The 23,900-nt window shown below is 49.3% G+C and overlaps 1 protein-coding gene across 2 annotated transcripts in view; it reads left to right on the top strand.

Annotated features, from left to right (window-relative positions):
* Nucleotides 1-23,900, top strand: part of LOC121445943 (forkhead box protein K1) — a 72,513-nt gene that overhangs the window by 21,615 nt on the left and 26,998 nt on the right. For both annotated transcript variants that reach the window (XM_041648117.1, XM_041648116.1), the window contains exon 2: nucleotides 20,210-20,395. In XM_041648117.1, coding sequence (XP_041504051.1) covers nucleotides 20,210-20,395 — 186 coding nt within the window. The remainder of the gene's footprint in view (nucleotides 1-20,209; nucleotides 20,396-23,900) is intronic.

The raw sequence follows: 23,900 nt of genomic DNA, 5'->3' as shown, positions 1-23,900 counted from the left end.
TGTGTTGGGAGGGGTTGTGAAAGTGTGCCATGGCACCTGTGCACACGTCAGAGAAATTTTCAGGATTCAGTTCTCTCCTTCCGTGTGGACTAGGGCACTGAACTCAGGTTGTCAGGCTTGATAGCATCTTTCCCCCACGGAGTCATCTCACCAGCCCCTCACCTCCGTCCTGTTTTGGGATCTGACCTCAAAAAACTCAGTGTAGTCAAGGACAACCTTGAACTGTTTGTCCTGCCTCCATCTCCCAAATGCTGGCATTACCAGTGTGAGCTCCCATTCCTGATTTGTACAGTGCAGGGGATGGAGCCTGGGGCTTGGAGCATGCCAGGCCGGCACTGCACCAGCTGATCTACATCCACACTCTGGGCTTTGAACTTGTATCCTCCTGCTTCGGGCTCTTGAATAGTTGAGTAGAGAGAATTACCAGCCCAACTTGGAATGACAGTAAGACTGCTTTCAGAGACCCTGTGTTTATTGCTGTGGGCTTAAGAATGTTCTGGTCTCTGTTTGATTGACTTGTGTCGTCCATCTGCCTTTCCAGCCTCCAGGCCTGCTACCCTTTCACTTTGCTGAGCTGTCAGGCTGGAGACTTGGCACTGTTTATAGTTCCAAGCACCTTCGTGTCCATTGATGATTAAACCCAGGATAAACAGCTGCGGTAGCATTACCGACAGCTGCATGGGCAAGGCTGCTGCAGGTTTGGAGTGTGGCATGTGGCTCCTTCCTGTCTGTTCTATTTATTTCAAGTGGATGAGAAATGTTACTTAGAGACAGGCATGCAGGCACATGCCTTTCTTTCATCCCATTGCTCAGAAGGCTGAGTCAGGGTGGCTGCAAGTACAATGCTAGCCTGTCTACAGAGTGAGACCCTGCCTCAGAAAATAAAACACAGCATTTTGGGACAGACACGAGTTTGTGGAGTGCTTGCGTAGCATGCCAAACCCTGGTCCCATCCCGCATGGCGTTCACACTAGCACTAGTTGTCACCAGGTCCATCCCGCATGGCGTTCACACTAGCACTAGTTGTCACCAGGTCCATCCCGCATGGCGTTCACACTAGCACTAGTTGTCACCTGATCCCATCCCGCATGGCGTTCACACTAGCACTAGTCATAGTCACCTGGTCCGTCCTGCATGGCGTTCACACTAGCACTAGTCATAGTCACCTGGTCCATCCCGCATGGCGTTCACACTAGCACTAGTTGTCACCTGATCCCATCCCGCATGGCGTTCACACTAGCACTAGTCATAGTCACCTGGTCCGTCCTGCATGGCGTTCACACTAGCACTAGTCATAGTCACCTGGTCCATCCCGCATGGCGTTCACACTAGCACTAGTTGTCACCAGGTCCATCCCGCATGGCGTTCACACTAGCACTAGTTGTCACCTGATCCCATCCCGCATGGCGTTCACACTAGCACTAGTCATAGTCACCTGGTCCGTCCTGCATGGCGTTCACACTAGCACTAGTCATAGTCACCTGGTCCATCCCGCATGGCGTTCACACTAGCACTAGTTGTCACCTGGTCCATCCCGCATGGCGTTCACACTAGCACTAGTTGTCACCTGGTCCATCCCGCATGGCGTTCACACTAGCACTAGTCATAGTCACCTGGTCCGTCCCACATGGCGTTCACACTAGCACTAGTCGCCGCCTCCATCTTTTTTTTTTTTTTCTGCCACAGAGTCTCTCACTAAACCTGGAACTTGCTGGGTAGGCTTGACTAGCGAGCTGGCCATTGAGTCCCAAGGATCCTCCTGTCTCTGCCTCCAGCCCTGGGATTACAGGCGCATCCTGCTGTGCCTGGCTTTTGACTTAGTTGCCAAGAGGACCTGAACTCAGGTCCTAATGCTTGTGTCCCCATATCCCTCAGCCATCCCACCCCAGGGACAGAGGAAAGTATCCATTACACAGTACATTATGTAATTCAAAGTAATGAAAACAGTTTCTTTCTGGTTTGTATTTCATCTTAATTACATCTCTGTAGTGTGTGTGGACATGTATATGTGAGTATGTTTGAGTGAGTATACATGTGTGAGTATGCATGTCTGTGCATTCAGAGAGGCCACAGAAGGACCTTGGGTGCCTGCTCTATCATATTTACATCATATATATGTCTTCAGTCATATTCCTTGGGGCAGGGTCCCTCACTAGGCTGGTGGTCAGGAAGTCCAGGTATCCTCCTGTCTCTGCCGCCCACAGTGCAGTGCTATATGTCTGCATGAATCCAAACTCATGTACTCCTGTTACCCAGCGCAGCAAGTCCTTTGGAGAACAAAACATGGCTTTTGTCCTTCCACCCTGTGGGACCCGGGAGTCAAGCTCAGGCCGTCAGGTCTGGCAGCAAGTGCCTTTACCTGCGGAGCCATCTCCTGGCTCTCCAGCCACCTTTTCTGTGTTGTAGACAATGTTTCATTCTCTAGCCCAGGCTGCCCTGGAATTCACTGTGTAGCCCAGGCTGGCCTCAGGTTCACTGCCACCTTCCTGTCTCGGCCTCCCAATTCTGGGATTCCAAGCTTGTGTCACCCTCCCCCCCATGAGAAATGTCCCTCATGTGTAGTGTGAGTGCGCTGGCCCTCGGTACTAAGACAGAAAAGAACTGGAATTCAGGGCCAGGCACTGTGACACATGCCTGTCCCCTTAGTATTTAACCAAGGAAACTGAGGCAGGATATTGTGAGTTTGAAGCCAGCCCAGGCTAGTCCAACCTCCCATCCCACCCCAGATACACACACACACACACACACACACACAGGTTTTAGGGACACAGCCAGGGTCAGTCAGCTACCTAGAGAGGCAGAGTGTCATGGCCATTGTCCTTCCTTTTGAAACTTGCCCCACCCCCTTTTAAATGTGTTTTATGTGTGTGGTTGTCTTGCCAGCATGTATGTCTATGCACTGTGTTTGTGCCTAGTGCCCGTGGAGGCCAGAAGAGGCTGTGAGCGCCCGCGTAGCTTAATTATAGGTGGTTATGAGCGTCTCGACCTGGGTGCTAGGGTCCTCGGGTCCTCTCGAGAGCACCGAGCACCTCTAACTGTTGAGGCACCAGTCCTCTGCCCCGCCCCCCCTTTTTTGTCCAGGGACTTTCCAGTCTGACTCTCCTGGTGTTAGAATAACAGGCATGAGCCAACTTCCTCCAGGTTTTTGTTTTGACTTTTACAGGAGTTCTTTTGGTCTTAGGTCCTCATGCTCGCGTGACTGACAGAATCATCTCCTAGCAGTGTGCTTTGGGTTTGAGAGGTTTTTAAGTTGTTATTATTATTATTTATTGTGGGGGGATCAGAGAACAACTCTGGAGAGTCAGTTCTCTCCTTGCCCATTGAGTTCCAGGATGGAACTTGGGTCATCAGGCTTGTCTAGCAAGTGCTTCTACCCTGAAAGCCATCTTGAGGGCCCCATTTTGTTTGGAGAGGGGGCCACACCCTGGAGCCCTTGCTGGCCATGTTGTTTGCACAAGGTAGACCTTATAGGCAGCACAGCGACTGGAACACTTTCTGACGACACCAGCCATTCCTGTGGTTTTAAAGTCGCGGGTACAAGGCAGGTGTTCTCGCTTCAGCTGGCTGGCCTTCCTCAGAGAATCAGATCACTGCTCCCCTGTCTTCCCCTGGAGAGCCAGTTGTGACCAGCTTCACACCTGCAGGAGGTGTGAGTAGGTGTGGAGATGGCCTTGGGGTGGGTGATGGTTAATCTTAGGGTCAATTTAGTGGATTTTAGAGCCCCTGGAGGGCTTACTTGGTAGAAGGCGGTCTGGCATGCACAGAGTCCACACGTGTAAACCCTGTGTCGTGGATGTGTGTCTGTCTTCGAAGTGCCTGGGAGGTGGAAGTAGAAGGATGGGGATTTCAAGGTCATCCTTGGCAGAAAGAGAGTTTTTTTAGGCTGCCTGAAACCCTGTCTGAAAAGGAAAAACCAAAAGCAGTAGAATCACAGTGGAAACAGACCTGTCTTGTCTCCAAGGGAGCTCCTGCAGTGGGTTAACTGAGACCCACCCTGTGGGTGACAGCACTCCACAGGCTCCGTGCTGAATGGACACTGAGCTGAGCATTCAGTTCTCTGATGTCAGCCTCAGAGCACCTCCTAAGCCGCAGGTCCTGGGGAGTGTTTGGGTTACCTCAAAGACAGTCCTGCCGGGTCATTTGGGTTTATCCACTCATGATCTTCAGCTGTGCTCAGTCTTCTCTGTTGTTGTCACTAGTCGTCGTCACCTGGTCCATCCCGCATGGCGTTCACACTAGCACTAGTCGTCGTCACCTGGTCCATCCCGCATGGCGTTCACACTAGCACTAGTTGTCACCTGGTCCATCCCGCATAGCGTTCACACTATTTCCTGGACTACTTTTCACACACACACACTGCTCTCAATTTTCTGTTCTGCTAAGGTCAATCCGTGAAGTTATGTCCTTGTGGCCCATGGCTATAGCACTTTCAGTTTCTTTATTCTGTTGTTGAACTAGCTTCAAACTCATGACTTCCTTTTACTTCCTTAGGTTTATGTGTTTGTCGGGCATGTGCACACCACAGTGCATACGTGGAGTCAGGACAGCTTGAGGGCATGGCTCTCTCCTTCCAGTCTGTGATTTAGGGATTGAATTTAGGCCATGAGGCCTGACTGAAGTGCCCCTTTGTGCTCAGGCATCTCACTAGCCATTTTTGTTCCTTTTTTTGGTGTTGCAGGAACCCAAGGCCTTTTCCTTGATAGACAAGCACTCTTATCACTGAGCCACACTCCCAGCTCTCTGGGCTGCTCATTCTTGAGGTTTCAAGTTATAATTTTTGATTATAAGATTTCCCTTCAGGTTCTTTTAGCTTCTGTTTGTTCACTGAGATATTAAAAAATATTTTGCTTTGTTTTGTTTTTAAAATTCTGTGTATGTGAGTATTGTGCCTACATGTATCTCTACACCTGGTACCCTTGAGATCTCCTGGAACTTGGGTTACAAACAGTTGTGAGCTGCCATGGCAGTGCTGGAAGTTAACCTGGGTCCTCTAAGAACAGCCATCTCTTAGATTTCTATCTTCAATAATAACTTTTTGCAGAGTTCACAGTGGCTACCTTGAGGTCCTGACCTCTTTCCCACCAGTAGCGCCCCCTCTTGTTGTCTGAGCTTTCGCTTCCTCTCAGGAGGATGCAGGTTAATGCCCAAGACTTAGATGTTGTGCTCCAGCAGCTGCCCTTGGTCACCTGCTTCATCCTGCCACATGCTCACGTGGGACATCACTGCTGCACTGCTGGTCGCTGCTCCCATGCTGTGCTCCTGATCCAAGGGCACAGTTCCACCTGTGCCATCCCCTGGGATTCCTGCCATTGCAGGACCCTTGCTTCCTGACTCCTGTTTCTTTCTGTGTTGTTCCTTCCCCAAAGCCATACAGACACTGAATATACCTTTTTGTGTTTTTTTTTTTCCCCAAGGCAGAATTTCTTTGTGTAGCCCTAGTTGTTCTATATAGAATAACTAGTTCTATAACCAGGCTGGCCTTGAGTTTACAGAGATCTAACTTGCCCTGCCTGAGTACTGGGACTAAAGGTGTGCTCAACCACCACCAGACAACACTGAATATTCTAAAGCTTCATAAATGGCCACACCTTTCCCAACCTGCTGGTGTTCTGGGAGGGACTTGTTTATAGTCCTAAGAATTGAACCCAGGGCCCCCTACAGGCTAGGCAAGCTATTCTGCTGTTGTGAGCTATACCCCTCATGTTCTCTTCACTTTCCATTTTGAGACAGGGCCTTGAAGCTGCCCTGTGGCTGAGGCAGGCCCGTCTCAGTCACTGGGATGATAGGCACGTGCCCCAGGCTCAGTGGATAGGATCAGACTGGACTGTGTTGGGCTAGGAGAGGTGAACAGCCCCACATATCTGCAGCAGCGGTTATATCGCTGGTTGTAATTTCTCCCCTCTGTGCATGCTGGTGCTGCTGCCATTGCTGTAAGGTGTGTCTGTGTCTGCTATGTATGAGTTGTTGTTGCGGGAGTCTTGAATGTCACTGCTGCCATAGCGAGTCCCCATGCTAGACGGCCTCACTAGAATCTGCCAGGCCTGGGCTCCCAGCCACGCTGGCCTGTGTACTGATGCATACTATGGTTGGATTATATGGCGTTAGTCCTAGTCTCGAACTTTCACCTGTCATTAACCCTTAAGTGACACATGAACTTTTTTTTAAAATTTGTTTAACTTTATTTTATGTTTATTGGTGTGAAGGAGTCAGATCCCCTGGAACTAGAGTTACAGACAGTTGTGAGCTGTCATATGGGTGCTAGGAATTGAACCCAGGGCTTGAAGAGCAACCAGTGCTCTTAACCACTAAACCATCTCTCCAGCCCCTGAACTTTTCTTAAATATTCATCCACTGTTGGTGGTGGTGAAATTAGTACAACCACTGTGGAAATTAATTTGGAGACTTCTTTAAAAATTAGTGCTCAGCTATTTTAACTCCTGGGCACATTCCCAGAGAATTGTATACTCTATTTTAGAGATATTTGTGACCCCATGTTTAATGCTGCTCTGTTCACTGTAGCAAAGAACTGGAATCAGCCTACTTGTTCATCAAAAGATGAATAGATAATGAAATTTGGTACACACACACACACACACACACACTGGAATACAATTCTGCTCTAAAGAAAAATGGAGTTAAGCTAGGTGGTGATGGCGTATGCCTTTTATCCCAGCACTCAGGAAGCAGAGGCAGGTGGATCTCTGAGTCTGAGGCTATCCTGGTCTACAGAGCAATTTCCAAGACAGCCAGGGCTACACAGAGGAAACCCTGTCTCAAAACACATCAAAAAAAAAAGGAAGAAAGAAAAGAAGGGGGAAGAGAGGAAGGGAAGGAAGAGTTTAAAATGTTTGCAGGGCAATGGATGGACTTAATGTATACTATTCAGTGAGGTCACAGATTTCAGAAAGAAAAGTGCTGCATGCTCCTGTGTTCTCCCTTATCTCATCAACATGTTCATATATGTGAACTAATGTACGTGTGGGTGCCATGTAACACGAAGAAAAGAGAACAGGAGAGGCTGAGCATAAACAATGAGGAAGGACCGGATGGCAGTGGAATGACTTATGAAGGAGAATGTGCCGCTCTTTCTCTGACTCTGACACGCATTGTTTGGTTTGGGTGGTGCGTAAGTGCATGAAACACACTTGAAACTGGAAGTGTAAAATAACGTGAAGTGCCACAGTGCTCTTTCTGAACTCTTTCTAACCGCACAGAAGTTGGTTAAGTTGCATAGACTTTGGGTCTGGTTAATTTTGGTGTGTGATGTTTTTATTTATTTGTAAGGTTTTTAAAATAAAATGTATAAAATTACAAAACATCGATTCTCAAAAGTTTAATTTGCATATTTGTTATTGCAGTGGGGTGCCCTGGGTTGGAGGTCAGAGGACAGTTGTGTGGAGTTGGTTCTCTCCTTCCACCTTTGTGGGGCTCTGAAGAGCCAGCTCCATTCACTAGGCTTGCCGAGCAAGCGCCTTTACCTGCTGAGCCATCTCTCTTAGATATTAAGTATGTGAGTAGTTCCAGTCTTGTGTCCATAAGGGCTCCTAGATGACAGTGGAAGAGACCACTGGTGAGTGTGTGTCCCTGGACCTGGGGAGGGGCAGGAGGAGCAGGAACAGGCCCTTGGGCTAATAGAGGACCAAGTCCAGGGAGCAAGATGGAGGCACAAGGATACACTGTCCAGGGCAGGTGATGTCATCCTCAGGAACGGGCAAGTACCAAGAGAGATGGATCAGGGGACCTGCTCAGGACATGGTCAGAAGGGTGTGACACCAGCAGATGTGGGAAAACACAGAGGAGAACTGGAGAGGGCAGAACTGCAGTTGTCCTGGCGGGTAGTCGTATACACAGGACTTGCGAGTTTATACTTTTGTTTTTCAGATAGGGTGTCATGTAGCCCAAGCTGGCCTTGAACTTGCTATGTTGCCAAAGGATGACTTTGAACATCTGTCCTCCTCCTTCCACCTCCCAAGTGCTGTGGTCACAGGCATATGGACAGCTTTTATGTGAGGAAGGTCATTGGTTAAATAAAAAGAAACTGCTTGGCTCTCATTGGTTAGAGATAGGTGGGAGGAGTAAACAGAACAGAATGCTGGGAGGAAGAGGAAGTGAGCTCAGACTCCACAGCTCTCCTCTCGGGAGCAGATGCCTCAGAGAGATGCCATGCTCCGCTCTCCCGCACGCGCACACGATGAAGCAAGCCGCCAGGTTAGACATGCTGAACCTTTCCCGGTAAGACTGGTGCTCACAGATTATTAGAGATGGGTTGATCGGGATGTGAGAATTAGCCTGTAAGGGCTAGAGCTAAAGGGCCAAGCAGTGTTTAAATGAATACAGTTTGTGTATTGTTATTTCGGAGCATAAGCCGAGCAGACGGCCCCCCGGCACCCCCGCCGCTCCTCTTATTACAACATTTATGTGAACATTTGCTCTTTGTGACTCAGTTTCCCTCTGTTGAAAGTTGGAATGGGATGGAAGCTGGTTGCTGCTTCCCCACAAGCCAAAGGAGCACCCAAAGCCCCCACTCAGTCTTCCCTTTCCACTGAAGCGGGAATGAGCAGGATCTGAGAGACTGGAGGTGACTCAGTGACAAGGAGTGCTTGTGGTGCAAGCCTGAGGACCTAAGTTCAAATCCCCTGCATTCACCCTGTGTAGAAAAGCTGGGCTTGGCTGCAGGTACCCCAGCCATGTGGGAAGTGGTTCAGTGAGAGACCCTGTCTCCAGGGCGTAAGATGGTGAGTGATGGAGCATATCACCCATCATCCCCTTCTCATCTCCTCTTGGACGCACATTTGCACACACCACAGATATATACTTATACACATACACACATGGACTGTGGCTGCCTCAGCTCCCCAAGAACCACTGCATCTCTGCTGGGGTGCAGTGAAGGGATGAGATTTGTTTCCACGAAATGAAACTCATTTCCTTATTGTCTGTGGACCTCTGCCAACAGGGCGATGCTGTATCCCAGGAACACTTGCTTTCTTTGCTTCTTGACCACAACTTCTTCCATACTGGTGGACTTAGCCATCTTCCCCTTCCGATGCCTGATAGGACTGGGTGGGGCTGTAGGTAGAGACTGAGAGCTGCCTACAACAGCCAGCCCTGTCCCACCCACCTGGGTTCCAGCTCCTGGGCTGGGCTGGGCTGGGCCAAGTCTGGGCTCTGGGCAGTTTATTGGGCCTGGCTGTCCTTTCCTTATTAGGAAGACAAGCCTGGCTAGCCCAGGGCTACAGAGAGAAAGCTCCCTGGGTATATTGAGTTGGGCTCTGCCTTGTTTGGACCAATGGAGCTGCTGTTTTTTAAATAGCAAAGGCTTCTTGATCTTTAGATGGGACACGGGAAGAGAAGGAGTCTCCAGCAAAAAGTTGTGTCTGGCCTGTGATGCTGAGCTAAGAGGTGAAGCCATCACGTGGCTCGCCTGGAACATTATTGTTCCAGGAAACGCTGCTCTCATTCCAGACTGACAGGCTCTGCCACCGGCCGCCCTCTGGGCTGGCTGTGTGGAGATGCCTGGCCCTTTCCGGGAGGCTCTTCCTGGCTCTGCATTCAGCTCCCAAAAGGGTTTCCTGAGCCAAGTTGGACAGATTGGTCCTGGGCCTTTGGAAGTTGCCAGAATGGAGAGTAGTTTGTCTCTGCCCTAGCCCCTCCATCTGAGGCTCCAGTGATGCTTCCTCCTGGTCCCTTCTTTGGTGGCCTGGCTTTACAAGAGTGGTGGCTTTTCCTGCAATGTTCTGAAATGCATGTTTACTTAGAAAATGCAGCCAAGGGATCCAGAGAGTTAGAATGTTTAGGGTGTTAACAAGTTTACAGTGCTCAGTGCACACATGTCTGTTGTATGTGTGTGTTCGCAGCAGATATTACAGGCAAATAATAGCAAATACTAGTTTTACTAGTATTAGTACTAGAGATTGAACTTGAGGCTTCACACATGCTAAACAAGCTTTCTTTCACAGAATCTCTATTTTTACACACACTCACTCACACACCCTTGCCCTCTAGCTTTTGTTTCAAGATAGCATTTCACTAGTTATACAGACTGCCCTTAAACTCAAAGGCTATCAGCCCAGGCAGCTCTTAAATTAACCACCCCCTTTTCAGCATCCCAAGTACTTGGATTGACAGGTTTGCACCGGAAGGCCCAACAGCTAAATGCCAGTTTTTAACTATTATTATTACATGAAATTCAAGATTTGGGCAGAAGATCCTTGATGTTGCTAATTGTTCTAAAATAAGATGACTTGACTTCGTGGGGAGCTGAGCGCCAAGGCAAAGGTTAGTCTCCACCAGAGCAGCTCATCATCCTCACGGGAGGAGCAGGGGACGCGGCTGTGCCTTGGTGGAGGGCCCTGGAGCCATATGTGGTTCTTTGTGCCCTCCTGTGTCCTCAGTTTGAGTCTCAGGTTTGCATGCCCACAATGTACCTGGGGGGCTGGGTTCTTCCTGTCTGCCAAATGTTCCTGATTTATCAACTAAGTGAGTCTATTAAACATACACATATTTATTCTAGGTTAACCTGGGTTTGTGTGTGTCAGGGGTTGCTTCAGTTTTTAGTATTACGTGTATGAAGCCAAGTGTGGTTGCATGTGCCTTTGATTTCAGCACTAGGGAGTCAGAGGAAGGCGAATCTCTGGGAGTTTGAGGCCAGCCTGCTCCAGTGAGTTCCAGGACAGCCAAGGCTACTTACATTGGAAGATGTCTTTAATTATATGATTTGCGTATGAGTGTTTTGCCTGTATGTTTGTTTTTTTGTTTTGTTTTTTTCTTTTTTTTTAAACCATGGGTGTTGGGTCCCTTGGAATTGGAATTACAGACAGTTGTGAGCTACCATATAGGTGAGGTGCTGGGGCTTGAACCCAGGTCCTCTGGAAGTGCAGTCAGTGCTCTTAACCCCTGAGCCATCTCTCCAGCCCCCTCCTGTATGTGTGTATTACATGGGTGCCTGGTACCCTTGGAAGTCAGAATAGGGCAGATCCCCACTGCACTGGGGATACAGAGTTGTGAGCAACAATGCTAGTGCTCGTAATCAAATCCAGGTCTTGAGAAAGCAACAAATGCTCTTGATGCAGCCCCACTCTCTCGGCTGTCAGATGCAGTCAGCTCCCCTTCTCCATGTTGTTGGGGCTGTGACTGTCCCTTAGCTGGGGCTCTACCGTGCTGGGTTCAGAGCCCAGGGCTGCCTACGTGCTAATGCACTCTTCCAACTGAGCGGCACACTCAGCCCAAGCTTTGAATCTTCACAGTTGTTTTGAACTACAGTCTCAAGCCTGAGCTGGCCTCAAACTCATGACATTCCTCCTGCCTCGACTTTCTGAGTGCCGGGATTGCTGTTAGACATAGACCACCACACCAGGCTTTCACCTTCTGGGTGCCACCAACTCTGGCAGTTTTGTAAATGTTCCCGAAAACATGCTTTCTGGAAGAGATTCTCTTTTGGGGGAAAGGGCAGGCTAAATATGCAGATTCCCCAGAAGCTACTGGTGTGACCACAAATTCCCCAGGAAGGCAGCACAAGACACCTCACACCAGCACTAAGCCTAGCCACAGTGACCTGCCAGTGTGTGTACTTTGGAAATGCTGGGTTAATCTGTGCCCCTCCCCCCCCCGTGTGTGTGTGTGTGTGTGTGTGTGTGTGTGTGTGTGTGCATGCGCATGCCTGGGTGTGTATGCCACAGTACAAGTGTGGAGATCAGAGCCCAGGTCTTCCCTTCCACCTGTACATGTGTGTGTGCGTGTGCATGCTTGGGTTCACATGCCACAGCACAGATGTGGGCATTAGAGCCCAGTTCGTTCCTTCCATGGGTGTGTGTGTGTGTGTGTGTGTGTGTGTGTGTGTACGCGCGCACGCATGCCACAGCACAGATTAGAGCCCAGTTCTTTCCTTCCACCTGTATGTGGTGGGTTTTAGGACCTGAACTCAGGTTGTCAGGTTTGCTTAGCAAACACCGTTACCCTCAGGTGCTCTTTTTGCCTGCTTTTGGGGGGTATCTGGTTCTGTTACTGTCTCACCCTTGCAGAGCCAGCTGCAACCAATGGAGACCAGTGGCTGGGAGCTCTTGCTTCTGCTGATCCGAGGCAATTTTGTCATCCGCCTGGATGCATAGGCCCCCCTGGTTTAGTCTTCTTCTTGCACCTTCCCTTTCACATTGTGACTCAGCACCATGATAGGTACCTACAGTGCCTTTTATATGCATGTTTGTCTGCACAATGGGAAGGCTGTGCATTAGTGTGTACATGGGTAGAGACTATAGGCGGACACCAGGTATCCTCCTTCATATTATACTTTCTGCCCTGAGTGTTTGAGACCGGGTCTCTTACTGGGACCTGGGCTGGCCCGTTTGGCCTCTCATCTCTGCCTATCCAGTGCTGGGATTCCAGAGTGCGCTGCAGTGCCTGGCTTTTCAGTGTGAGTTCGGGAGGATCTGAACTTGGGTCCTCAAGCTTGCATAACAAGCACAGCGTGCTAACCTACCTCCCCAGCGTCAGCTGAAAGAAGGTCTTTTACATGAAATATGGTAGAGATTGTGAGAATTCTCTGCTTTTGGAGCTTGATAGGTGAGCACTGCTGTTCACCATAGGCTGGGGACTTGACTCAGTTTGTAGAATGCTGCTTAGAATGCCCGCAGCCCTGGGCTCCACCCCAGTGTTCATGAGCTGTATGTGGAGTGTACACTTGAGATCCAGCACTCAGGACAGTGGAGGCAGTGTCCATGGCATCCCCAGCTACTTAGAGTTGAAAGCTAACCCAGGTTTATGAGGTCCTGTCTCAAATAAGCCACTTCCTGGCCCAACTGTGGTTATCCTTGGCATAGACAGAAGGTGAGGCCTCTAGCCTCTGACACCCTGGGGAGCGCACCGAAGCTGTGCAGAGCAAGAAATAAAGGGAATGGGGGAACTTCCTGTGTCGTCATGGTCTCTGTGCCCAGCCCCCTGCAGAGTTTCTGGCCCTCTCTCCCTCCCTTAAGCTGTTCCCACACAGAACTGAGCCAGGCCAGTACTTCACTGGGTCAAAGACACGTGGCCCCACATAGCCTCTGAGAGCTCTTATTACCACGCTTTCCCCCTTACAGAGTCATTTGTTCCTTACAGGAAATGGCCTTTAGGGGACAGACTGCAGCAGTGGAGGCTGCTGGGAAGCCCACGTTGCAAGCTGTTGCCATGTTCCTCCCTGACTGTCATTTCGTGAGACTTAGGCTCATATCTGTAGCTCCACAAAGGTCCAGTGACCTGGGAGGGGCCTCAGGTTTCTCAATGTATTGAACCGATTCTCCTGCTTTAACCTCAGTGCTGGGATTCCCAGCATGCACCACACACCCCATTTGTGCAGTGTGGTGAGGGGGCCAAGGGCTCCAGCTCTTTTTCAGACAAGGTTTGCCTGACATCAGATCTGGCTGTCAGCTGTGGCCTGGTCATTGATCCTCTCATTTGATTTCATCAGCCTGTGGCAAATAGTCCTCGTATCCCTGGTGGGTCGAGACCTGAACACTTCTGTGTTAGTCTTCTGTATTGCAAGTACTTTGTAGGAAGCTCGCTGTGGTTAACCGAGCTGCTTTGGAAGGTGTCCGGCGTCCTTTCATGGCGTGGTGACATCACTCTAGAAAGTGGTTTTTTTAGCCCTTCCCTCCCATAGGGATGCCTCTAAACATACAGAGTTCTTTGGGCCACTTTGCACTGTATTGATTTTTTTAATAATATTTTTAAGTGTGCGTGTCTGTGCCTGTGTCACAGAGGGCACAAAAGGGTCAGAGAATAGCCTCGGGAATGGGTTCTCTCCTTTCACTACGTGTGTTCCAGGCATCAAACTCAGGTGACCAGCCTTGGCAGCAAGGGCCTTTACCTACTGAGCCATTTCAGTGGCCCCTTTTCTGGCTTTTGTTTTGTTTGTTTGTTTAAGATTTGTTTATTTTATGTATACCAGCGCTCTATCTACATGCATGCCTTTAAACCAGAAGCAGGCATCAGATCTCACTACAGATGGTTGTGAGCCACCTCAGTGCTCCTAACCTCTGAGCCATTTCTCCAGCCCCTTTGTTTGTTTTTTGTTTTTGTTTTTTGAGACAGGATCTCATGTAGCTGAGGCTGCTTTTGGACTTTTGATCCCCCTGCCTCCACCTTCCAAGTGTTGGGATTACAGTTGTGTGCCACTAGTCCCGGTCCAGTTTGTATTTGAAGGAAAATCTGGTGTTCTGAAAATTCCCCAAACAAGGTGGATCTTGGTTTTGTTTCAGAGGCCTCGTCTGTCCCTCACTGATCCATTGTTACTGGACAAGTTTATGCTGTAAGGCCTTTTCAAGTGATTGCTTTAGAAAATTCATGTGTCAGTTACCACATTTTTCCTTATTAAAAATAAATTTAAGGCCAGGCATGGTGGTGCACATGTTTGATCCCAGCACTTGAGAGGCAGAGAAGCCTTGTCTTAAAAACCACAGCGGGGAAAATGTAGAGGTAGGACAGAAGGACAGACTGCTTAGTGAACGAACAGTCTTGGCTGCTCGTCCAGAGACGCAGCATCAATGTGGTAGCCCACAACCAGCTATAATTCCGGTTCCAGGGGATCTGATGCCCTCCTCTAGCCTCCAGAGGCACCAGACATATGTGCAGGTAAAATACCATACACATAAGATTTTTAAAAAGCATAAAATAAAATAAAATTTTGTTTTGTTTTTTGAGGCAGAGTCTTATTCTGAAGCCCAGCCTAGCCTTGAATTCTCTCTGTGGTCCAAGTTAGCCCAAAACTCCCTGTGTAACCCTGATCCTCCTGCCTTGGCTTCCTGAGTTCTGGGACACTGACAGGAATGCACTGCTCCCTCCTGCTGCACAGTCTGCCCTCCCTGGGGTGTTCACACCACAGAGTGGGGTGCCTGAGCCCCTGCTCCCATGGGTGGGCAGCCAACATCACTCCCCTGTGTCTGAGACACCCCTCACATGTGGGAAGTCATGGCAAGCATCTCAGGCCAGGAGTCTGTTTTCAGAGTGGAACATCCTCCCCAGTGCTTGTGTGGTGTCCCCTGCAAGCCCCACCTCCCCCAGCTCACTGTCCCTCCCAGAAAGTGAAGTCCTTGTTCTCCTGGGATGGAGGAACAGAAATGGGGAGTGACTGTGTAGCCGAGAGATGTGTTAATTTTTTAAACTTTGCCAGAAGCTTTTTAGTGTACTTCCTTGTCTCTGTGACCAAGAGGAAGTTAACTGTCTCAAGTCAGTAAGAGCTCGGTATTCCATCCTTACTTTCCCACAGCTTGGCAGCTCCCGGGTTACCTGATTCCTCCTTCAAAGACAGGGTCACCACGCTCTGAACTGCAGCAAGGAGACCCAGTAAAGCTCAGGTTCTGCCAGGGCTGCAGAGAAGTGCATGGTGCCCTAGTGCGTGTTCACATGTGTGTGTTCCTATGAGTGCCGACACGTGTACCATGCCACACGTGTGGTGTGTGTGTTCACATGTATGTGTGTGTTCCTGTGAGTGCAGGCATATGCATACCATGCCATATGCGTGGTGTGTGTTCACATGTATGTGTTCTGTGAGTGCAGGCACATATGTACCATGCCACATGCGTGGTGTGCACGTGTTCACGTGTGTGTGTGTGTTCCTGTGAGTGCAGGCATACGTGTACCACGCCACATGCATGGAGATCAGAGGACAACCTCAGGTGTTAGTCCTCTCTTCCCACTGTGTCTGGTCATTCATGTGTACCAGCTGGCCAGCAGGCTCTCTCTTACCACTGTTCCCCTGGGGAACACTGGAATTAGAGACAGCAAACTCGGGTTCTTGTGCTTGCTGTACAAAAGCGCCTTTCCTTCTGAGCCACCTCGCCAACTCTAACCAAGGCTGTAATGATCAAGCCAACTGTGTACTGAGATCTGATGCTAGATACAGTGTTCTCACCACACCATCAGCCCAGCCCCTTGCTTCCAGACAGGGCAGGACTCCGTGTTCAGCCTCTGAACCCGCAGGCAAGAACTTTGGTATGATTTACCTGCCACAGATGGTGGAGAGATGGCTCAGTGGTTAAGAGCACTTGCCTGCTCTTCCAGAGGACCTCTGAGTTCAATTCCCAGCACCCACATGGTGGCTCATAGCCATCACCAGTAGGGTCAGATTTTTTCTTGTATGCATGAAGACAGAGCACTCATGTACATACAATGCATGAACAAGTAAATCTTTTTTTAAAAAAAAATTGACCTGCCACATAGCTAGTCATTTAAATCTCCCCACTGAGTGACTAGTGCTAAAATAGAGTTCTTGTTCACATCCTCAGCGACCATGCCACCTCCCAACCCAGCCAGCCCCAGGCAGCTTTCTGTCGCCTTTACATTTGGAGGACAGTTTACTGTCAGTTTTCCTTCATCATGGGCATGGGCTTTTTTTTTTTTTTTTTTTTTTTTTTTTTTTTTTTTTTGGCTACAAGAGAGACCCCCTTCTTAAAAAAAAAAAAACCAAAAAACAGGAAAATCCCCCCTGAGTGGGTGCTGACTTGAGAGCCTGTCTCCATGGTAGACGCCATGATGGACAGGGAGGATCCTATCTGGTAGGCCCCTTGACCTCAGCAGGCTAGGACAGGCATTGTGAATGGCAGGTCAGGACAACGTGTGACACCTTCTTGAAGATACTTAAATTGCAAACGGCTCCCCAGATTCCAACTAGGAGCCAGGTATGTTTACTCACGTCTGTAAATCACAGCTACTTGGAGGACTGCAGCAGGGGGATTGCCAAGAGGTCCAGGCTGGTTCTTCATAGAAGACCTTGTCTCAAAAGAACAAAAAAGTGTGTGTGTGGCGGGGGAGATAAGCTGAGTATGGTGGCACATGCCTGTAATCCTAGCACTTGGGAGCCTGAAGCAGGAGGATGAGGAGAAGTTCAAAGGTCAGCATGAGTTACAGATAAACATCAGAAGAAGAAACTAAGACTAGCCGGGAGCCCTGAATCTAAGTGGGGTGTTATAGGGAGGGTGTGACAGAAGACACTGAGTGCCCTGGGAAGGCAGCTCCGCCAAGCCGGGGGGGGGGGGGGGGGGGGCTGGCCAACACTTTGCTCTCGCCAGTTCCTGGTGACAGGGTGGCTGCCTTGGGTTGGATTTTGGACGAGTTGAGTTGAGAGCTGTTCCAGAAAGCAACCTGAAGATGCTTGTCACTGAACGTGTTTCTTTGGGTTGTCTTCACAGTGGGGTGTGGTGCCCCTAAGGACCTTAGTTAGGGCTGGGTATGTTTTTAGTAAACAGGCCTTTTCTCCCTTCCCTTCCTCCCTTGATGCTGCAGATCAAATCAGATGTTTCTAACATGGAGACACATGATCCTCTGCACCATGAATGGAAGGGAGGGAAGGAAGGCTGCTTTACGAAAGTCTCCGTCAACACACACACATTCACCTTGGGCTCTGTTAGTGCTCGAGATAGAATGTGGGGCCTGCAGGGTACACAGCTGTTCCCTCTGAAGCCCTACACTAGTTGTTCAGTGGGGGACTCGAGGCAAGGGGCTCTACCACTCGATTGTGTCTCCAGCTCTTAGATTCTTGGCTGTTGGGGCTCAGGGGTGAAAGAACACATACTGCTCTTTAAGAGGACCCCAGTTCAATTCCCACACCCACATCAGGCAACGCACAGTCTCCTATAACTCTAGCTCTAGCGGATCCGAGCCTCTTCTGGCATCCATGGTCTGTCTCTCTCCCTGGCTTTCTGTCTCTATCTCTATCTATAGCTCTGTGTCTCTCTCTTTCTCTCATATACATACATACGCTATTTTTTAAAGGGATAGTGGTTTCAACTGGCAGCTCCTTTGGAGATGACTCTTGTTCAATCCCTTCTGTTGGTGCCGAGGGAGGAAGGACAAGGAGGCTGTAAGGGCTGCTGCCTGTGTTCTCGGGTGGTCCCCATCCACATAGCAAACCCCACTCTGAGTATTTGTCTTTCGGCTGTACCCAATGGTTGGGGTCTGAGTGGAGGGAAGGAAGGCCTTGGGAGCCCTTCAGGCTCTCCAGAATTAGCTGAAGTTCTTCAGCCTGAGCTCAGCCAAGGATCCACAGGTCACACCCAAACCGTGCTATGACCACAGGCATGGGCCACAGCCACAGACTCTGGTCGCCATGATGATGCTAAGGTTGGACTCCTGTTTTGATTTTGGGCTCCTTGGACCCTCCCAGCAGATCGAGATGTACCATTATCTTCCTGTTCCCTGGGTAGAGAGGGAGGAAGAAACGCATGACAAATGAACCAGAGAGAGGAATTTGTTGCCATGACAACCTTCCTGTGTAACATGGGTTGACCAGGTATGTCAGATGCATGCACATATGTACCATGTTTGTTCAGTGCAGGCATTTTCTTTTGTTTTCTTTTCTTTCTTTTGTTTAAATGGCTTTTCAAGATAGGGTTTCTCTGTGTGACCTTGGCTGTCCTGCTCTGTAGACCAGGCTGGCCTCAAACTCAGAGATCCGCCTGTCTCTGCCTCCCGAGTGCTGGGATTAAAGGTGTGCACCACCACTGCCCAGCAAGTTCAAGTTACTCTTAGCCAGTCCAGGTTACACACCAGTAGCCCCCAGCTAGGCTCCATCCCTAGGTGCCTAGTTTGGACACTCTGACATCATCAGACATGCACTAGATGATTTGCAAAAGCTTATAGGCATGCAGAACTGACGCTGCTCAGACCTGAGGAGACTTCTTAGAAAAATGACTGATGAACTTTCCAAAGTCCAAATGCTGATGGAGAACCTGGGATATACAGCTTGGTGGGTAAGATGCTCACCACAGAAGCAGGAAGACCTGAGTTTGATCCTTAGGACTCACATAAAAAAAAAAAAAAAATAATAATAATAATAATAATAATAATAATAATAATGGTATGGTGGCATAGTCTATAATCCCAGTGCTAGGGAGCTACAGTTGGAGAGATTCCTCAGGCTCCCTGGCAACCAGCTTAGGCAAATAAACCAGCCTGAGGTCCCCTAAACAAGGTGGGCAGTGCCTGAGGAATGGCATCCGAGGTGATGTCTGCCCACCCAGTACACGTGTCCACAAGTGCCCCACATGAATTTACACAAACCAAATTTCTGATGACAGCTGTTCCTGGGTTGTGAGATGCTAAACAGAGTAGAAATCATATTGGGGTGTTTTTGAGAACAGGTTTTATTGTTCAGGATCTCCTGAACTGTGTGGCTTGTGTTGGCCTCAAATTATGTTTTCTTCCCCCCCATACCCCAAGTTGTATCTATTTATTTCATACCAATGCAAGCACAGAGACAGGCAGATCCTGAGCTGTCTAGCTGAAATGGAGCGTTCCAGGTTCAGAGAGAGGCCCTTGAAAATGCAGGTGGAGAGCGGCTGAGAAGGACACTTAGTGTGAGCCTCTGCCTCCACACGCACACTCAAAGCTGGATACTAGATGTGCTCAGCAAATAATGCCCATGTCCTAGCCATGGGGGGCCTCGCTCACCTGTCTGAGCATGTGCTAGGGCCTCCCTGGCTGTTCCAGCGTCAGAATAGTTTGTCTGTCTGTCACTCAGACATGCCTGGCTCTGGGCTTGTAAAGTGAGAAGCCAAATAGAGCTTGCGCGCGCCCTCTCTCTCTCTCTCTCTCTCTCTCTCTCTCTCTCTCTCTCTCTCTCCCTCCCCTCCTTCCCTCCCCCTCCCCCAGCCGATGTCTCTGGGGCACCCCTCTGCCTTTGTGTGGTGGCATTTGATTATACCTTGAAGGAGTCTCTCTTTTGAATCCCCGCATAAGCTGGGCATGGTGGTGCATGCCTGTCATCCCAGCACTCAGGAGACAGGGACAGGAGGATCTCAAGTTCCAGGTCAGGCTGGACCACATAGTGAGACCCTGTCTTCTAATGAATTAGTGAGTGGAGTCTGTTTTCAGCTGGAACAGGGTCTTTTAACTGTTTACTGATTTCCTGGAGGAGTAAATACATGTGTGGATGAATGAATGAGTGGATGAGCTCTGTGCACAGGCTCCATTTAGCTATTTGCCCCCGTGGGTCAGGAACCACATTCATTGTCACCATTACTGCCCTGGTACATGGAGGCTCCATGGTTTGTCCTCATGGCACCTGTTGGGGTATTTATATCCTTTGTTCATAGTGAGTACAGTTGATGCAGAGTAAGCCCAAATTTGGGTCCCGGGGTGTGGAGCTTAAGGCTTGCTGCTCCTGCCGTGTGGGTGGGGGGACCTCAGCTCTTGTGCTCCGTGACCTTGTGCTTCACCAGCCACTGTCCTCCCTTTGCAGATGCACCTTCCGGTTCCCCAGCACGGCCATCAAGATCCAGTTCACGTCCCTGTACCATAAGGAGGAGGCCCCAGCATCCCCGCTGCGGCCACTCTACCCTCAGATCTCTCCACTGAAGATCCACATTCCGGAGCCGGACCTCCGGAGCCTCGTCAGCCCCATCCCTTCCCCGACCGGCACCATCAGGTGAGCAACCTCTCGTGCTCAGATTCTGAATGCATCAGGGACTTCGAGATGGAGTAGACTCTGGAAGGCCCTGCAGGGAGAGCCACCCTCAAGTCTCCACCTGTCCAGGTTGTAGATTTGTGAGTTGGGGCCTCCTAAAGCAAGCTGGCAAATGGGTGTGTGGCCCAGTGCTCCAAAGACTGAAGCAGGAGGATCTCCAGCGCACAGCCAGCTGTCGCTACATGGACGTTCAGGGACATCCTGGCCACTTCATGAGAGAGACTTTGTCTCAAGAGCAAACAGACTAGGATGTAGCTCTGTGGGAAGAGTGTGTAGGCTCAGGGTTCAGACCCCAGTACGTGCTAAACTGGGTGTTGTGGTGTGTACTTAGGATTCTGGATACAGGAGTATGTCTACTAATAGTGAGTCAAGGCCGGCCTGGTTTACGTAAGACCCTATCTCAGAATAGAGAAGGGAGATCAGATTCTGGCAGGAGGTTTTCAGTGAAGCAGATTTCCCTCTCACTGCCTCTCATGTTCCTTATGCTTCTAAAAGTGCTGTGCCCCCATCAGGTGCTGGGGCCGTGGTTCCCTGAGCCCTGTGGCTTCCACCTCAACTCATGGCACAGGCCAGCCCTGTGGAGATGGCAGATAGTGCCCAGGACTCTTGAGACTGTGGCATAGGTGTGACACATTCCTTGGGGGACCTCTGAGAACTATTCTCCAGCAGAACCAGGGCTGTGCTGTCTCTGAGCCATGGCCGTGGGTCACTGCTATTGGCAACCTCATTAGGTCTCCAAAGTTATACCTCCTTTTTCACCAGAGTTACACTTAATGCTGTCTCTTTATTTAACCCTACCCCCATTCCAGTACTAGGAATCAAAGCCAGATTTAGCACACTTAGGTGACTTACTTTTCTCTTGCTGTGAAGAGACACCAAGACCAAGGCAACTATAAAAGAAAGCATTTAATTGGGGGCTTGCTTACAGTCTCAGAGGGTGAATCCTTGGCTGTCATGGTGGGAGGCATGGCGGCAGGCAGGCAGGCAGGCAGGCAGATACTGGGGCAGTAGCAGAGGTGGATGGAGAGAGACAGACACAGAGAGAGACTGGACCTAATATGGACTTTGAAACCTAGAGGCCCGCCCCCCGGTGACATACCTCCTAATCTTCCCTAAACATTCCAGCAGCTGGAACCAAGCATTCAAATTCTTGAACTTCCAGGAGCTGGGAGTCATTCTTACTCAAACCAACACTCTGGGTAAAGGAATTTTAGGCAGCTGCCACTGAGCCACCTGGTTAATAGACGTGGAAGCTTCCTGGTGCTCAGGCTGGCCGGGAACTTTTGATCCTCCTACCTCGGTCACCAGCTAAGATCATAGGTGTGCAATGTCACACCTGGCTGGAGTTTACCCCCTTTTTAAGTTTATACATAAGAGATTTTTGATTCTTGGTTCTTGAGGCTCATAGTCAGGGGCCTACATCTGAGGATGTTCTTCTTACTGGTGGAAACCCAACATGGTTAAGAGTGTTACTGTAAGCATGAGCACACACACACTGTGTATGTGTGTGTGTGGGGGGGGGTTTAACCCTTGGTTTGCCTTTGTGAACTTACCTGTTTCCTCCATGAAGTGTATGTACACGGGTCCCTTGTCTGGAGTAGGCGTCCTCTTTTTTGACACCAGCGAGAGGTGCAGCTTGGGAACTCGCAGAACTCAGGCGTAGAACCCCTGGCCAGTGTGGTGCTGGCCATGTGGGTGATGGGTTGTATCTTTGGTAGGGCTCACCATAGCAGCTTCCCAGGCCACGTGCCTCCCGTCCCTGTGAAGCCTGCAGAAAGGGCTCAGTTCTCAGGAAGGTGGTGGTGAGAGGGAACAGCTTTGTGCTCAGCACCTGCCACTTGTCCTTCAGCCTTGTCACCGAATAGCGCTGTCCTCACACCCAGACTCCATGTGTGGGACCCAACACAAGTCCTCCTTAGAGCTCACAGCTAGTCGGGGCAGCAGGGGTTTGTGTGTGTGTGTGTGTGTGTGTGTGTGTGTGTGTGTGTGCGTGTGAGAGAGAGAGAGAGAGAGAGAGAGAGAGAGAGAGAGAGATTGGTTTTGATTTCATTTGTTTGTTTTTAATTATATTGACTTATTTATGTATTCGTTTATTGGGGAGAGCATGTGAAGGTCAGAGGACAGCTTTTGGGAGTTATTTCTCTCCCATCATGTGGATCCTGGAGCTCAGTCAAACTCAGGTGGTAAGGCTTAATGGCAAGCCCCTTTACTCTCTGAGCAGCTATCTGAACCCCGGATTTGTTTTTTGAGACAGGGTCTCACACTGTAGTTAGGCTGGTCCAGAACTCAATATGTAATCAAGACTGACCTAAAATTTGCAGTAGTCCTCTGCCTCAGCCTCCCAAGTGCTGGGATTGCAGGAGTGAATGTTTGGTTGGTAAATTGTTGAAATAGGAGTGGCGGGCTGCGTCCCCGGCACCCGGCCGCCCCCACGGCTAGCTTTACACGAAATAATTACATGGAAACTGTATTCTTTTAAACACCACTTGGCCCATTTCTATTTAGCCTCTTCTAGGCTAGCTCTCACACCTGGACTAGCCCATTTCTAATAATCTGCTGTAGCCCATGAGCTGGCTTACCAGGAATGATCTTAACTTGCGGCTGTCTGGAGTGTGAGAATCATGGCGACTCACTGACTCAGCTTCTTTCTCCCAGCCTTCTGTGATGTTTACTCCACCTACCTAAGGGTGGGCCTATCAAATGGGCCTAGCAGTTTCTTTATTGCTTAACCAATGAAATCAACAGATTGATATATGACACTCCCACATCACTTCCCCTTTTTCTGTTTAAACAAAAAAAGGAAGGCTTTAACTTTAACATAGCAAAATTACATATAGCAAAACAGTTATCAAGCAAGAATTACAGTTACAATATTTATATCTATTTTATCTTTTATCATAACTAAGGAAAACTATAACTATCTATTCATTTTTCAACTCCATCAAAGACTCCAGAAGGATATAATACTACCTAAGTTAACAAGAAATAAGAAAACTCTAGAAATGACAGAGACATCTCGCTGCCTGGACAGTCACCCAAAGTTCTTTTGTACCGTTGGGGCATCCATCTTCAGCCTTCAGGCCCAAAGTATCCAGTAGACATTTTCATCAAGCAGGAAATTCCAAAGACAGTTCAGTCATTTTCTGCTGTGTCCTGCAGAATGTCTCGCAGACTCTTTCATGAGTCAGGAACCCCAAAAGACCATCTCACCTTTAGGCAAGTTCAGCAGTCCTCTCTCTGCGGGTTCTCTTTGTCCAGTTTATGCAACAGTCCAGGCAAGAGCAGTTTCTTGCCCAAATGGCTAACCAACTCCATAAGGATCCTCTTCGATGCCCATCTTCCTCTTGAAGTAGATTGGTGCCGCCAGGAGCAGACATGTCTCATTGTCATGAAAAGTCCTAAGTTATTAAAATATTTTAAATATTCTGCAGCCTTTGAGAGATATGAAGAATGCCTATCTAACTGA

The sequence above is a fragment of the Microtus oregoni genome, unplaced genomic scaffold (assembly GCF_018167655.1).
Source record: "Microtus oregoni isolate MIOR12 unplaced genomic scaffold, Mior012 000003F_ref0000135, whole genome shotgun sequence".
Classification (NCBI taxonomy): domain Eukaryota; kingdom Metazoa; phylum Chordata; class Mammalia; order Rodentia; family Cricetidae; genus Microtus; species Microtus oregoni.
This window is presented reverse-complemented; position numbering and strand designations above follow the sequence as displayed.